The 17,364-nt window shown below is 39.1% G+C and overlaps 1 protein-coding gene across 1 annotated transcript; it reads left to right on the top strand.

Annotated features, from left to right (window-relative positions):
- Positions 1–1,906: 1,906 nt before the first annotated feature.
- On the top strand, positions 1,907–16,831 carry usp31 (ubiquitin specific peptidase 31). The gene is made up of 16 exons (XM_023349130.1): positions 1,907–2,598; positions 3,585–3,719; positions 4,023–4,117; positions 4,196–4,288; positions 8,553–8,688; positions 8,899–9,046; positions 9,152–9,332; positions 9,417–9,528; positions 9,673–9,767; positions 10,508–10,585; positions 11,353–11,482; positions 11,874–11,993; positions 12,807–13,032; positions 13,142–13,300; positions 13,437–13,589; positions 14,604–16,831. The coding sequence occupies exons 1-16, from the start codon at positions 2,074–2,076 to the stop codon at positions 16,085–16,087; spliced, it is 3,870 nt and encodes a 1,289-aa protein (XP_023204898.1). The 5' UTR covers positions 1,907–2,073; the 3' UTR covers positions 16,088–16,831.
- The last annotated feature ends 533 nt before the right edge of the window (positions 16,832–17,364 follow it).

Below are 17,364 nucleotides of genomic sequence, written 5' to 3'. Positions count from 1 at the left end.
TTATTATTAGAAGCTTCAAACCAAAGTTTTGCATTAATTAATTCAAGTACCCACTGTAATCCCCAAACAGAATACATTAGTGTTGACCTCGGAACAAAACAATGTTGATCACGTCAGTCTATGTCAAACAAATTTAACATGAGAAAAATTCAGTCTCATGCCCTCATTATGTTACGCTGTTAATTTGATTCCTGTAATTCTGAAATAAATCATAAAGCCCAACCTCACAAGTTTCTCGATTAATTTCACACAACTCATTGGGTAGAGTTCAGGACATATGCTCAGTTCAGTTGAGAGAATTTTACTTTTCTATTATTGTGAAGAAGAAAAAAGCAACAAACACAGTTACATAATTATCTGTAACAGTAACGTAAGTCACAATTGTGCAACTATAAATGTAACTACCAGGGTAAAGAAAAAATCTTTGTTAATGAATAACTTAAACAATGACAATTTAATTTGTATTCCATGCGTTTATGTGCAACAGACTCTCATCCATCTTTTTGTTTTTGCGTGCTTCTTGCGCCCCCCTCAGGGAGACAAAAAACTGAAGAAGCATTCACCTGTTATTTTGTTTTTTCAGTTTTCACTGGCAATATTGAATCAAGAAGGTGAAAAACCTCAATGTTATTCAGCGCAACAGTATGACACAGAAGAAGGTGATTTTAATATTATTATTGTTTAAAGAATGGGGATAGAACATTGATTTGCAAGCACCAAGACAGCTAAATGTGCGTTTATGTGACTTAAGTCTAAAAAAATAAATAGTTTATTATTATTATTATTATTATTATTATTATTATTATTATTATTATTATTATTATTATTATTATTATTATTATTATTATTATTATTATTATTACTAATAATAATAATAATAAATGGCTTATATCCCATCATCTTGGATATAATAATGCTAATATACATTACGTTTTGAATCTATGACTTTCAAACTTATTGTATTAAAAATAATATATTTTGTAATTTTATTTTCATAATTATTATCAGTGTTATTGTTGTTGTTACTTGGATCATTTTTATTATTTTAGTCTTTAAAATACCACAATTTGCACAGAATTTCACGTTTTTGTCTATCTTGTGACAGTGTAAAATGTCAAAACACATGTTTTATAATCAGTTAGTACTCATATAGCATTTTCATGAAATACTTATACTCTTAGTAATTTTTTGGACGGCTAGTTTTTACCTTTACTTCAGTTAAAACATGTTGAAGCAGTGCTTATGTTACTTGAGCACAATTTTTAGGTACGCTATGGACCTCTGCTCTGGCTATAAACAATGTCAAATGAGACGTAAATCATAAAACATAACAAAACAACAATTCAGTAATACTCCCTCCTGACCAGTGCGTGGTGCTGTAAAGCAGTTGTAAACGGTGACTTACGCATCTCACATGAAGAAGAAGAAGTAAATCAAGCCTTTCCAGTCTGGCCCGAATGTGTCTCCAAATGAACCTAAAATGTGAGGTTATTCAGTTTCAGCACGGTGTCTAGCTTTGACCGTCGTTAGCTGCATGCCATGGCGGAATATCCGTTCCGACTGGACCAAAATATCTCGACCGAAACAGACTGTCACCGTTTCAGGTGTTCGCATTGTTATTTGAGCTAGCATTAGCCTTTCCTAAATTAGCTAAGGCTGCTGTTATTTTATACTTCAGCGTAACTGATTCATTGCTGCAGGGCAGAAAGCCGCAAAAACAAGGTAATTCCATTCCAAGTTGCACCATTCCGTAATAGCCGGGCTAATATTTGGATATTATTCTATTAATTATCGCAGTCCTTTACAGTTGTTTATATATATATATATATATATATATATATATATATATATATATATATATATATATATATATATATATATAAAAGTAATTAACTGTTGTGCGAGTTTTACTGAGGCGCATCTCAGGCAAAATGTCCCGTGTATCAACGGTTAAGGTTAGCTAACAGACTCGGAGTTGTCCCAATACTAGCTGTTTTGAGATGTAGCAGCAGGCAGCCAGTGAGCTGACCCTGGTTCAGCACAGCCCGTCTGTCAGAAGGCAAAAGGGAAATCATGTCCTGCAAAGCCGCAACCAAGGACAAAAAGTCGAGCTTCAGCAAGAAGCTGTTCAGGCGAGGCTCTGTGCGCTCCGTGGGCAGCTTTATGAGCAAAGTCCTCCGGACGCTGACAGCCTTATCACACTTTGGATCTGAAGTACAGACCGATGATGACAAGGATGATGGAGGATTCTCCGCGTTCAAATCCGGGAGTAAAGATGTCCCCATGGAGGATGGGGACTTTGGTGGGTTCCTGTCCGGAGAGCGAGTTCCCGGAGTGTCAGGTCTGAAGAACCACGGCAATACCTGCTTCATGAATGCAATCCTGCAGTGCCTGAGTAACACGGAACTCTTCGCCGAGTACCTCGTTTTGGAGCACTACAAAGGCGAGGAGTTAGAGGAGGAAAAGCCGAAAACAAACGGCGTCCATCTGCAGAAGAAAGGTCCTCTAGGCAAAGGAGAAGTGACTGAGCAGCTGTCCGGACTGGTGCGGGCTTTGTGGACGTTTGAGTATACACCTCAGCATAGCAGGGACTTCAAGGTAAGAACCAAAACAACACAGTATAAATGGACATTAATGCTGATTTCTCATATTACAGTATTTCCAATTCTATGTCACCTTTAGCATCTTGGCACTGATTTAGATGGGGATATCTGCTAAACTGAGGCCTCATCAAACAGGCAGAATATATTGTTGGGTAGAGATGCACTGATCAGATGCACTGATCAGGCTTTTATTGGGCCAATACTGTGTGCCAATTTTCTTTGGGAGTCTTATCTGTTGATTCTGATTACTTCGAAAAAATAATCAGTCTTTAAAAATAAATGTTAATTTTTTTTCGAACGGGTTAGTCATTTCAATTCAATAAAAATGTCTCTAACCTTTGAGGAATTTGTATTAATCTAGAAAATGTGAATTAAAGTTGATGCTATTGAAAATTGTGGTAGGTTTTAGCTTTATCCTTTGGATAAATAATGGGAAGAAAATCCAGTTTATTATTTCACCAAATGATCACTTGTCAGAGCTGATGACAGAAAATGTCTAATGTCTGATTGGTTGGTTGATGCTGCACTAATTATCAGCATGTAAATTATTCATTCCAAACACTTAGGGTTTATTTGTCAGGAAATTTTACATTCTTAGCCAGCATTTGCTATGTTATTATTGCACGTGTTAATTTTAAGATGAGGAAATATTTACAACATATTGTGTAGCCCTTATGCTTATCTAAAATAAGGCTGAAATAAACCCTAGAAATACATATGACGTAGATAAAATCGATTTATTCTGAGTATTAAAATCAAGTTTGGATGTATGTAGTCAAATTTCAGTGCGTATGCATGATTGTATGTTTCATTGATTTGATTATATATCTGTATATGCATTTATCTGTTTCTATTGTTAAGTTTCCCAAGATGTCATTTGTTGTGAATTAATCTGCTAAAATGAACTATATCATAGGCAAAATGAATGTTTTAGAGTTTTTGTCAGTTTTTTGTATTGTTGGATTTTGTCGTTTGCTGCAGAATGCTGTGTCAAAAAATGCCACACAGTTTAAAGGGAATGCTCAGCACGATGCTCAAGAGTTTCTGCTGTGGTTGCTGGACAGAGTACATGAGGATCTCAACACCGTCAACCCAAACACCAGGCCTGCTATTAAGGTGAATTGTGAAGTTATTAGAAGGATAATAAGTTGCAGGATGGGCCTGTAATTTAAGTGAGAAATCTGAGACTTTACTCTTGATCTCTGAGCCATCAGATTATATATTTTTTTTATCACATTGTTTCTTATTTAATTTTTCTCATTAGCTTAAATTGTAGTTGGATCAAATTAGACTCGCCTGACCATGTGCTTCCACTTGAATTTAGTAATATAAATTGCATCTCAAGGCATCATATGCACCTCACTGACGAGTGTAATTATGACCAGTCAGTCAGGTTAATAAATCATCTCATCTCATTAGCCTCCCATTGAAGAAGATGACCAGAGCATAGAGGGGCCCTCTCCTCCTCTCTCTGCTGGGTCGTTTGTGCAGGAGCTGTTCCAGGCTCAGTATAGGTAGGCTTAATCGATTTAGAGTCTGCTAACACTATCTGTTGATCACATTAAGAGATTTATTTATTTTTTCCCTTACAGGTCTTCTCTTACTTGCCCGCATTGCCAAAAGCAGAGCAACACCTTTGACCCCTTCCTCTGCATCTCCTTACCAATCCCTCTGCCACACACACGGTGAGTTCCTCTTTAAAGCTCTGGCTGTGGATCAACAGGGAGGAATCAGTTTCTAGAGATATGCTTACGGGTCCCTACATGTTCCTAACTATTGCCTCTTAACGTGGCTGTGTTTTCTTCTTTGAAACTACGCACACCTAAATACACTACATGCAGTCTCTAAAGCACTGCCACTTTTGACTTTAGGTCAAACACAGTGTTTGTGCATGCAGGTGTATGTGTTTTAAGAAGCTTACGAGGGTGTGACAATAGTGGAAGTTGGAGTGTGTGTGGCGGTGAAGGGAAGGAAGGAAACCTGTTTTGACAGGAGGGCTGTCAGGCTAAAGGTGCAGGAGCATCAAACGGGTTGAGAAGGAGCATGTGCTCTGGTTTTAAAACAAAAACAATTACGTGTGAGCGGAGCGGGAGGAGAGAGAAGAAGAATTAAAGCTGCAAGCAGCCTCGGGCGGCCCTCGCAGCAAGCGCCGCTCCGGCCTATTGGCCACCGCGGGGGTTCCAGCCACCGCAGAAGGTCTCGCACAATTTCCAGAGCCGCAGCCAACTCCCCACCGCAGAAGCTCCGCCGCAGTTTTCAGCACCGCCGCCCGCCAGCCACCGCAGAAGCTGTCGCGCATTTTCCCCGCCCGTCCACCAGGCGACACGCGTGAATGCGTTCGGCAGCGCTCCCCGACGACTGTCAAAAAATCTGGCGCAGATCGGTCGATGCGTCGAGGAGATACGGCCCATGTATTAACTTAGGGGGCGCAGTGGAGCCAAATTACATTTCAAACCCGTCGGGCTCTTTAGAGGTGAACAAAGGTCATATATATCCACATATCCAGTTTGGCGCCAATCGGATGATCTATGCCTGAATAAGAGCCAAACGTATGTATATGGCGAGGGACTGATATTCGCCATTTGGCCACGCCCACACGGTTCAGCCAGCAGCGAGCATTGACAGAGTTTATCATCCGAATCATCTTGATTAGGTCAAGAGAGCCATAAACAGAGCTTTCCAAGTAAAAAAATAGCACTTCCTGTTCCGAGGGGGCGGGGCCTAAGTGATGTCATCATTTGACCATTGGATATTATTGGACACTCGATTATGATCAATCACTGAACGTTTGGTGTCTCTGTGAGTTTTTGTGTTAGAATTACTAATTATTTAATTTTTTCCTCCATTACAACATTGAACTTTCATTCCGTAGGGCAATGCTGCCCTCTGGTGTCGAATTACTGAAATAATGAAACTATTTCAGTGGGCAGCAGAGGGCAGCATTGCCCTACAAACAACGAACATGGACTGTTTATTATGTAATTACACAGAAGATCTCTCTAATTCATTCTGAGGGGGCGGGGCTTAGATGACGTCATAATATGATGACATAGCATTGTCAGGCATCAGACCAGGATGAGTCAGGCCAAGTTTGGTGCAGCTCGGTCGAAACATGTGGAATCTAGAAGCAAACGTATGGCATCGGCGTTACAGGTCACTTCGCCACGCCGCCACACCCAGCTGCTTCATCGCAGCCGGTCAGGGCTTGGATCCACAACACACCAACATGTCTTCTGTCTCTGGACACAGTTTCATGTTGATTAGGTCAAAGGGCTAAGATAGCGACCGTTCACAGTAAAACATGACACTTCCTGTTCTCAGGGGGCGTGGCCTAAGTGATGTCATCATTTGACCATTGGATATTATTGGACACTCGATTATGATCAATCACTGAACGTTTGGTGTCTCTGTGAGTTTTTGTGTTAGAATTACAAATTATTTAATTTTTTCCTCCATTACAACAGTGAACTGTCATTCCGTAGGGCAATGCTGCCCTCTGGTGTCGAATTACTGAAATAATGAAACTATTTCAGTGGGCAGCAGAGGGCAGCATTGCCCTACAAACAACGAACATGGACTGTTTATTATGTAATTACACAGAAGATCTCTCTAATTCATTCTGAGGGGGCGGGGCTTAGATGACGTCATAATATGATGACATAGCATTGTCAGGTATCACACCAGGATGAGTCAGGCCAAGTTTGGTGCAGCTCGGTCGAAACATGTGGAATCTAGAAGCAAACGTATGGCATCGGCGTTACAGGTCACTTCGCCACGCCGCCACACCCAGCTGCTTCATCGCAGCTGGTCAAGGCTTGGATCCACAACACACCAACATGTCTTCTGTCTCTGGACACAGTTTCATGTTGATTAGGTCAAAGGGCTAAGATAGCGACCGTTCACAGTAAAACATGACACTTCCTGTTCTCAGGGGGCGTGGCCTACTTAAAAAAATAATTTCACCACAGGGTATTTTAGGACACCCGATGACGATCAATCAATGAAAGTTTGGTCCCTCTCTGTGTTTTTGTATAGGAAATATAAGAGTTTCGTGTTTCATGGCGAGTAGCTGAACTTTGACCCCTGGTAACCCCCCTTCAGCAAGCTCATACAGTCACCAATTTGATAACTTTAAATCAGACATGCCTTATGATCAGACTGACCGAGTTTGAAGCCGATCAATCGAAATCCCTAGGAGGAGTTCGATCAAATGCAAAGGCTGTAAACGTCAAACTCGAGGTCCAAAATGGACCTTCAATCCAAAATGGCCGACTTCCTGTTGGGTTTAGAGCATGGCTCCAAGAGACTTTTTTGTACGTCCTGACAAGATACACATGTGTACCAAGTTTCGTAATTCTAGGATAAAGCATGGCTTAGGGCTGATTTTTTAAAATATTCTAGGGGGAGATGTAGAGAAATTAGGCCACGCCCACCAAATTTCGCTATGGATTCCTGTTGGCGGGTGTATAAGGATCCATCCTAGTGAGTTTGGAGCAGCTCTCCCAAAAACTGTGGAATTCAGAGCCAAACGAAATTCGATGGCGTTCGCAACGCCGCCACGCCCACCTGCTTCATCGCAGCCGGTCGGGGTTGGAATCCACAACACACCAACATGTCTTCTGTCTCTGGACACAGTTTCATGTTGATTAGGTCAAAGGGCTAAGATAGCAACCGTTCACAGTAAAACATTACACTTCCGGCTCTCAGGGGGCGTGGCCTACGTAAAAAAAAAATTTCACCGCATGGTATTATAGGACACCCGATGCCGATCAATCACTGAAAGTTTGGTCCCTCTATGTGTTTTTGTATATGAAATATAAGAGGTTTTTGTTTCATGGCGTGTAGGTGAACTTTGACCCCTGGTAACCCCCCTTCAACATGCTCCAAAACTCACCAATTTGATAACTTTAAATCAGACATGCCTTATGATCAGACTGACCGAGTTTGAAGCCGATCAATCGAAATCCCTAGGAGGAGTTCGATCAAATACGAAGGCTGTAAACGTCAAACTCGAGGTAAAAAATGGACCTTCAATACAAAATGGCCGACTTCCTGTGATACTTGCACTATGACATTACTTGTAAATTCTGAGCGTCTTAGTGAGCTCTACAACTGTACCGAATTTCAAGTCTCTACGATGAAGTAAGTGAATAGCAATGGGTCTGTTGAAAATTGCTAGTTGCCGCCGTTGAGCAATTTTTTTTGCGATTTTTGCGGCGACCTGAAAATTCAAAATTTTTAAACCGCCCAGTCGCTTCCGCCAAGTTTGGTGAGTTTTTGAATATGATAAAGCCCCCAAAAAGGCGCACGAAGAGGGGGTAAGAATAATAATAATAAACAGTACAGATACAATAGGCCTTCGCAGCGCTTTGCTGCTCGGGCCTAAAAACAAAAACTACTGTAGGTGAAGCATGTTGTTATATTGTAGATCAGCAAGTTTAACCTGTAAGCAGTGCATCTTTTCTCTTTGGTAGTACAGAATGGATGAGTTTACTGTTTTTTTCCCCACTTGTTCTAAATTGCAGATTCTTGTCTTTGGTAGAAGTGAAGAAGTAAAAAATGTTTAAATGAGAACAAATTTGACCTTCTTAAAAATAGAGAAAATGAGAACGTGTTGAAGGACTTGGCCTTGCAAGGATCAAAAATCTTGTTGACTAGAAATGAAACCCGGACATTACTGTTGAGCGTATCAAACATCTTCTCTTGAATGTGCAGTTATTAAAGTAAACTTTGATTATTCTGCTGGAATAATTCAGAAATGATGTGGTAAAGTAAAGGACAAACTACTAATTTATTGTGTCAGAATGTCAGTCTCTATGTGATGCTTCATTTTAAATTTACTGATGTGTCAAACTTTTCTTTTTACTTAACAGCTGGCTTAAATGAACTGGTAATTTGCAAATCAATATACATAAAACAATATTTTTTACTTTGTTTTTCTTTCATCAGGCCCTTGTATGTGACTGTGGTCTACCAGGGGAAGTACTCTCACTGCATAAGGATTGGAGTTGCTGTTCCTCTCAAAAGTACTGTCTATCGCCTCAGAGACGCTGTGTCACGTGAAACCAAGATCCCAATGGACCAGGTGCTATTCCTGTCTCTGTTCAGGGTCTGACACTGAAAGGCTATGTTACAGGCACAAGGTGTCGGCTCAGTCAGTGTTTGTCGAACCTGTTCTACCTTCCAGTCAGATAGTAATTCGTAAATTTAACTAGTTTTCCCTGAAGCATGAGTTGAAATTGACGGTAGCTGTCAGCAGAAGCATTATGTCGGCTTTCCTTTTTCTTTCCCGCAGTTTGTTCTGACTGAAATGTATTACGATGGCTTCCATCGCTCATTTTGCGATGATGACGATGATCTTGACATCATCCAAGAGAGCGATTCCATCTTTGCCTTTGAGACACCAGAGACCTTCAAATTAGAAAACCTACGCACAAAAAGAGGTAAGCTGGAAACAATTTTCAAAAATGGGTTCATAGTGTTTTTTTTTCTGCTTATAATAAACAATGCAGAAACAGAAACTTCAGCGTGTCTTTTTTTTGTCACAGGAAGCCTTCTGGCAAATCTAAATCATAACAATTTAAAGTACGGGACAGAAATCAGCAGGACTCCATCCTTCATGCAGGGAGCAGTGACTCCTGTAACTGGATCTCCAAATAAAAACGTAGGGCCAGAAAAGGTTATTCTCCTGGTGTGTAACAGAGCGTGCACTGGCCACCAGGCAAAAAGGTACTGCTATAAAATATGTCAGCGCTTGTAATTTTGGCCAAGTGTCTTCCTAGTTAATCACAGCTATATAATATGTTTTATTAGATTTGGCCTGCCTTTTGTACTGTACATGGAGCGCACTGTGACTTGGGATGCTCTACAAAAAGAGATCCTGGAGAAAATGCGACATCTTTTGAGGCCTGGGGTCTACATTCAGGTAGGGAGATTTAAAATTTCTGCCTGTTACGTTGTGTGTAATCTACTTTAAATATTTTGTCTGTGAATTGACTCTTTTTTTACAGCAGTGAGATCACAAAGAGCATTATAAAGAAAGTAGAACATCTATTAATTTATTGTTTAGGTTGGACCTTTCAGTCTTCGGGTGGTTGGCGTTGTTGGTATTACCTACCTCCTTCCTCAAGATGAGAGACCACTGTGTCACCCAACGGTTGAAAGGTCAGTTCATATAGTTAATGTCATGTTTCCTAAACTTTTATAGATTGAACCTGTGACATCAAGCGTTAGTTTCATATATAAATTAAGCCTGATTTTTATTCTCCAGGATGTATCTTCTTGTAGTTCATTCGGTTATAGAAATACGCCTTCCAAAAAACAATTATAGCAAATATGAAAATTGAGATATATAGAATACACCAATCTTCTCTAGATTTGCTTCTACTCATGTTCTCCTTTAGTTTTATTGCTTTTACGTATTGGGTTAAGTTATGTTGAAACAGGAATTTGAGTGTTGAGATTCTAGTTTAGCTTGTTTTGTTATTCCACTGCATTTTGCATTAATGAACCAGTAAAGCTTGTCACTGTAGTAATCCTTTATATATTGTTGTTATTACACCATTTGATGTTTAAGTGACATATAATGAATAAAAGGACATTTGGTTCTAACAGTTCTTAACACTGACTTCCCATAACAAAAATATTAATAATATTTTATTATTAGTAAGTAACTGTAGCAATTAAATTTTTACATTTGAATACGTTTAAAGTTGAAATTAGACACCTTTATGTCTATTTATCTCTAATTGAAAATTCTGAAGGACAACTAAAAATAAAACGACATGATTTTAGCAGTTAAGCACAATATGGTTCTGTACAGGAACGAGTCAGAGGACAAAATGGGTGAAACAGGAGTCTGAATTGTAAAAAAAATGCCAGTGACCTTTTTTTTTTAATTGCAGAGCGTACAAGTCCTGTGGACAAGGAGGACCTCCACATGTGAAGATTGTGGTCGAGTGGGACAAGGAAACCAAGGACTAGTGAGTTAAAACACAGTTGAATTAACAAAATTAATTCTGAGTGCTAAACGCCATAAAAAGAAAGATCCTGTAATGCAGCACACTATTTAGAAATGTTAAAAAGATTGTATTATTTAAATCGAAAACCTTCGGTCAGTGAATAACATCTCTTGTAGTGCAGAATATTTTGCAGGTCAACAACAATTTATAAAAGTCATGGAGACCTAATCTGACAACTTTGATCAGAATTTCTGACAATGTTTTTGCTTTCAAAATAACCTCAAACCAGATTCAGTCTCTTTTGAGCTCTTGAAAGTTTCTACTTTGGTACTGCCTTTCACAATTGTCTGATTTTGAAAATATAAACCAGATTTTTCTCAGAACTGATGTTCTGCGGTTGAAAAAGCTTTCTTTTAACTAATCACCAATGATGAAGTTCCTCCTACCCAATCAGATGAATCATCTTTTTATGTCATGCCAGCCAAACTATCCTGGCTCATTAGTGCACATGCCTCTTCTTTTTTTACTCAGTCACTATTTTTTACATTTATGTGGATCAGGATTCTTTTGTGGACAGCTGTTAAATTTTGTTCTAGAAGAGTCCTCTGAGTTGTGTTTATTTGGTCATTTTGAGGAAGTGATAAACTCAAACTGATTACTGTCACATTTATTGGTGTTAACCTGCAATACAGTATCAAAATATACTCTCATAATAATATCAACAAAAACAGAAGGTATTTGAAGAAATCAGGGGCTCATTTTGATCATACGTTTTCTGTTTTCTGCAGTCTGTTCGGCCACACTGAGGAGGAGTATATTCCAGATGCTGAGAGCGTCTATCTGCACAGGCAGCAGCATCATCAGCCCCAGGCCTGCACCCTCGCTCAGTGCTTTCAGCTCTACACTAAAGAGGAGCAGGTGCCAACCAGCAGACAAATATGCTTTCACTCAGTAGTTTCCCATGAAAAGAATATAACCTAAATTTGCCTTGGCAATAGCAGTTTGAAAAAATCCCGACTTTTCTTTTTGTTTTTGTTTTGCAGTTTAAAAATTTCTCCAAACACCCAAAAGCTATTCTGTTCTAACAGTTTAACGGCATGTAACTGCTAATGCTATGTTTCATATAGACTAAAAATCCTAAGCTTAGTCAAATGCCTCCATTGTGGTTTAACTTGCCTTGAACTGGCAAGTAGAGAAAAGGGTGGAAATGTGGGCCTCATCCTGTGTGGAGCTTATTTTAAAAGCAATGTGGTTGAAACTTGTTCTTCTTTTTGGACTGCGTGCGTGTGTGTGTGTGTGTGTGTTTTAGCTGGCTCCAGATGATGCCTGGCGCTGTCCCCACTGCAAGCAGCTGCAGCAGGGCCGGATAAAGCTCAGCTTGTGGACGCTGCCGGATGTGCTTATACTGCATCTCAAGAGATTTCGACAGGTATTTGAGCTTAAGTGATTACTAAATAAACTTAAAACAGTTTTTAAAGCATATAATCACATCCTAATAAATTTGAAAATTACTTAAAAACATTATTTATTTCAGTAATTAATTAAATTTATTCATGGTGATCTTGATTACTTGCAGGTAGTTCAAACTAAAAATTGAGTATCCCAGAAAATTAAAATGTTTCAAAAAATCTATAAAAAAGGATTTGGTTTATCTAAAGGTTTTCTATCGTCTACTCAAGTATAGACAAGACTGCTGATTTGTCCGAAGTTTTCAGTCATTGAGACCCTCCATTAGGGGACCATAAGCCATGAAAAATCATTGCTGTGGAAGTTGGTTGTTGAAGCATATTAGTGGTTATTATACATAAGTTGAGTGGAAGGAAAAAGTGTTATAGTAAATCACATAACCTGTTTGAGAATGTATGAAGGACAGTCCAAGAAGATGATGAGAAACACCAGAACCAACAATGCAGATAAGCACTGATGCAGTAATTCATGCAACACAACCAAATTTGAGTGCAAAATGTGTCCAATTTGTCCAAATTTGAGTCCAAAATATGTCAAAAAATGGACATATTTTTTAGGCTAACTTTATGTAATAAGGTTTTTATTGGTCTTATGATGATAAAATTTTGTGAAAAAACAAAATTTTAACAGAAATAAATGTTTGAAATACATCACTGTGTTTAGTTAATCCCTATATTACACAAGTCACACTTTTGAAAATAGATTTCTGAAAAAAAAACAAAAAAAGCTTTTCAATCTAACCTGCTTCTGGATCGCGATCGGTTTCTGAATTCAGGAAGGAGACCGGAGGGTGAAGATGCAGAACATGGTGAGGTTCCCACTGATGGGGATGGACATGGCACCACATGTGGTCAAGAGAAGCCAGAGCAGCTGGAGTTTACCGTCTCACTGGTCGCCATGGAGACGGTCCTACGGCCTTGGAAGGAACCCTGATGACTACCTTTATGACCTATATGCTGTTTGCAACCATCATGGCAATATGCATGGAGGACACTACACTGGTGAAGCGCATAGTTGAAGCATTTTTAAACAATGTTCATGTTTCAAGATCTGAATGAATGGGTTTGATTGTTAATTTGAATCTGTTTTATTCTTGTTCTGTGTTCTCAGCTTACTGCAAAAACTCTGTTGATGGTCAGTGGTACTGCTTCGATGACAGTGAGGTGACACCAATTTCTGATGATGCTGTGTGTCAGCAAACGGCCTACATACTGTTTTATCAGAGAAGAACCGCAATTCCCTCTTGGTCTGCCAACAGCTCTGTTGCTGGTCAGCATCCTTTCTATACTGTTTTTATACAAATTTAACCCAATGATCATGTTTCGACAAAATTGCTTGAGAACTGTCTTTGTACTGGAGCTTGAGTTTTGATCTGTGGTTGAATCCTCCTTTGTCTGTCACACAGGCTCCACTAGCTCATCACTGTGCGACCATTGGATCAATAGGTTACCTGGAAGCAGGCCTGCCAGTTTGGCCTCTGGAGCTTCATCCAGACGTACCTCGCTTGCTTCACTGGCTGAGTCAGTGGAGTTTCCTGCAGAACGTAATGAGGATGATGGTGAGGATAGACCTTCATTTATAGTGTTTGAAATTGCAGGGGAAATGGTCATTTCAACCACATTCATCTGACTGTACTTTCCCATATTAATTTTGAGTGAATCACAAAGCTAAAGACGCCTACAACCAGAAATTAAATAAGGCTAAATAAAAACTATATTTTTTTTCTTTTCTTGTAATCAAGCTGCTACAAACTCTCCCCCCCAAAAAAATTTTCTAATGAAATATTACTTAGACGTTTCTGTATGTACCATGTAACGTTTCTTAGATGTTACATGGTTGATAGGAACAAATTCAGTAATTCTGTGCCTCTGCAATATATATGATAATTAACTGTCTGTTATGATTTATGTCCATGTCAGTTTATTGATTCAGTTGGCAACCACAATTTTTATGAGTTGCAAAACTTGTTTTCATGTCCGTTATTACTAGATTGCCTCAATTTAATAAAATACACATTATTATCATGTCCTACTTTTGTAAACCACATATTATTCTGATATTACAAGTGGGCATTTACTGTATTGTTTATCACTTATGGAAATTTCTTATCATGATAAACCTATTGATTTATTGTTGTCTTGATAAATTTCCATTAATGATGTAAACAAAAACAATACTGACATTATCAGGAATGTTATTTTTACTATTTTCTTCCACTGTTTCACAAATAATAGTAAATTTCAAAATCTGATTAAATGTAGTGACTTTGCATAGTTTGTTGACGTAAATTACATTTCCTATCGAAGAAGCCAATTTAAAATGGGAAAATCTTTCAAGAATAGTATTTGTGTTTGTCACGCTGTCATTGTTGAGCCTTACAGTTACTTAATAAAGACATGATACATAGTTTTTCATCGTGATTTTTATTATCACAATAGTACCACAAAATATTGTGATAAAATTCTAAGTCCATATCGTCCACCCCTGTTTGATGTTCACTCATTTAGTTTAAGGAAAAACAAACATCTTTTTAGCTTAATAAAAGAATCTCTAAAACCTTTGCTGTTTTTAGGAGGATTTTCTGTCCGCCCATTTGTGAGAAGCATCCAGCGACAGAGCTTGTCCTCAAGGTCATCTATTGCCAGCCCTTTGGCCTTCAGTGACAGTGGAATGAAGCCATCTTGGTCTCTCTCTGCCAAGCTCCAGATGAGATCCAACTCACCCTCACGCTTCTCCTTAGACTCTCGGTGTTCTCCTCCTCTGGAGAGGATAGGAGAGGCAGGCGACGATAAGGTATCCACGTCCTGTTTTGGCAGCTACAGTCGACATGAACGGTACTTTGGCAGCAGGACTCCGTTGTCTATGATGGAAAGCAACTTCGGTGAAGACAGCAATAAAAGGTTCGTAGACATGATGTACTGCAGAGCTCCCACCCCAGTGGAAAAGAAGAGCAACAAAAATGACACAACTGAAAACAACAATGAGATCACAGCTATAGACCAAAACATACAACCCACTCAAGCAACTCCCTCCAAAGAGCAAAAAAGAAAAAGTAGCATTGGAGGATTTACCCTGAAGTCCGAAAGCACAGGCTCCATCAAGAGCTCCAGCAAAACAGAGTTGGAGAAAACCTCCAAAAAACGTCTTTGCTCAATTAATAAGAACCCAGCCTCTGACGCGTCTTCCAGTTCACCGGCAAAAGGCAAGAAGCTGAGCAGCACGAAGGAGAAGACTGTAAACACGAAGAAAAGCACCTTGACACCCAGTGGAACGCCCTCTAAAACGAAGGAATCAAATAAAACTCCTGAGGCGACTCCACAACGTAAACCTTCCCTCTGCTCCACACCTCAGTCTTCAGCTTCTCCCTCTCCAACTGCGAAGAAGAACTCAAGCATTACTGAGAAGGGCTCAACGAGCTGCCGGAAACGACTGATGGAAAGGAGTTACAGCAGAGATTCTATGCACACCAGCCCCCTCGTTGACAGCCATCGGAGCAGCTGTGTGTCCCGTAGTTCACTTCCCAAGAATGGGGACAGTAGTCGGCTTGAGAGGAGGTCTGTAAGGAGTTCCAGCAGCAGTTCTTCAGTCACAAGCCTGCGCTCACCAAGTGTATCCACCAGAGACTTGCAACGGAGTAGCAAATCAGAGGAGAAAGGCTTGTCTTTCTTCAAGAGTGCCCTCCGACAGAGAGAAAGTCGCCGGTCGGCTGATTTAGGAAAAAGCGCATTGCTTACCAAAAAGGCTTCAGAGAGGACATGCAAGCAGAACGGACAAGCTAAGGAGGTAGACGGTGATGGTCAAAAGACTGGAGAAGCTGGGTCCTTGAAAACGTCTAAAGAAACTCTGGGAGGCGAGTCAAACTCAGACAAGCAGGAGTCTTCCAAGCCCCCCAGCTCTCTTAGTCGTACTCTACTAGGAAAGTCCAAGTCTTCCTCATCCGATGTAAGTAGCAAGTCTCGTACAGATGGGAAGAAACCTCTAGAAAAGATGGCATCTTCTCGAAAGCTGTCATCAAGCATGCAATCTCCTGCACGAACAACACAGAGGCCTCAGTGATACATCGGTAGTAGTAATGAGAAATAGAACAATGCAGCTATTTACGTTGTGCCTGGGTTTCAGTTAGCATCAGATGTATTTGAGACACACTTTTTGGTGTTATGGTTTTGTACATCAGCCCTAAAGTCTTTGGCTTTGAAATTTCCCTGTTTAAGATATTTCTTTTTTGTTTTTTATTAAAGTAAAAGCATTATATCGTCTGCATATAAGAGTTCATGGCACTTGCCTGACATGCTAACAGTATTTTTCCAGCCTTTGATGCTTATGTTTTGAATGTCTTCTGTAAATATTCAAAAGTCAGTGGCAAAGAAAACAAAACCATGATATCAAAATTAGCCTCTGGCACCAGTTGCCAGTTATTTCATAGTTCAGAAAGAATGTTTTAAGAGTTTCATTCTGAAATAATTCGTTAAAAATTGTATTTTTTGTGAATTGCTGTGAGCCTCTGCTTTTCTCACCTCTCTTCATGCTGTCTACACATTTATTAATATAAATCCTAAGTTTTTAAATTGAAAGCAGTGGAGGAAAATGCATGCCATATTTACTTCTAAAGATACACTAACATTTTTGAAAGCTTTTGGTATTGATGCATAGGAGCAACAACAAATGAGTCTTTATTTTGAATATTAAAAAGATTAAAGTGAATGTTGGCTCTAGACCAAAAATGGAAATATTCAAAATTACTCTCTAAAAGAGGTTTTGCAAAATTTTGAAACTTTTTTGTTGTTGTTATAGAGTACTGTTTTGATAAAAGTTTTTTTTTAAGTAAAAATGTATTTAGGTCCTTATGTAAAAAAAGAAAAAAATTGGATTTTTTTGAAAGGAAAACCCTTTAAAATTAAAGTTTATAAATATATATTGATTTATCTATAAAACTGTAGACATAACATAAATTGTATCTGTTTTCCCCCTCTGTGAGCAAGATAAGAAATGATCTTAAGCGCCTTTCAATGCTGCACATGGAACAAAATATTGCCTTTTGGCAAAATAGTCTTTTACTGTAAGTGTCACCTATAGGAATGTTGTTCAATAGCACTTTGTATAGATAAAAACATAGGAAAATTATTATATAATAGTTGGTTAAATATTATAGGGTGTATTGTGAAGTAGAGTAAGGAGCCTTAGACTTAAAATGGTAAAAGGGTACATTCATCTCAATGTTGCAGGGGTCACCCTACCATAAGAAATATTTCATTTAATGCACCTGGTGCTGTAACAGACCACTGCTTCAGTAGCACTGACAGGTTTTTTTCTTTTAAATAATGACGTTAAGAACT

Source organism: Xiphophorus maculatus, chromosome 16, assembly GCF_002775205.1.
Source record: "Xiphophorus maculatus strain JP 163 A chromosome 16, X_maculatus-5.0-male, whole genome shotgun sequence".
NCBI lineage: Eukaryota > Metazoa > Chordata > Actinopteri > Cyprinodontiformes > Poeciliidae > Xiphophorus > Xiphophorus maculatus.
This window is presented reverse-complemented; position numbering and strand designations above follow the sequence as displayed.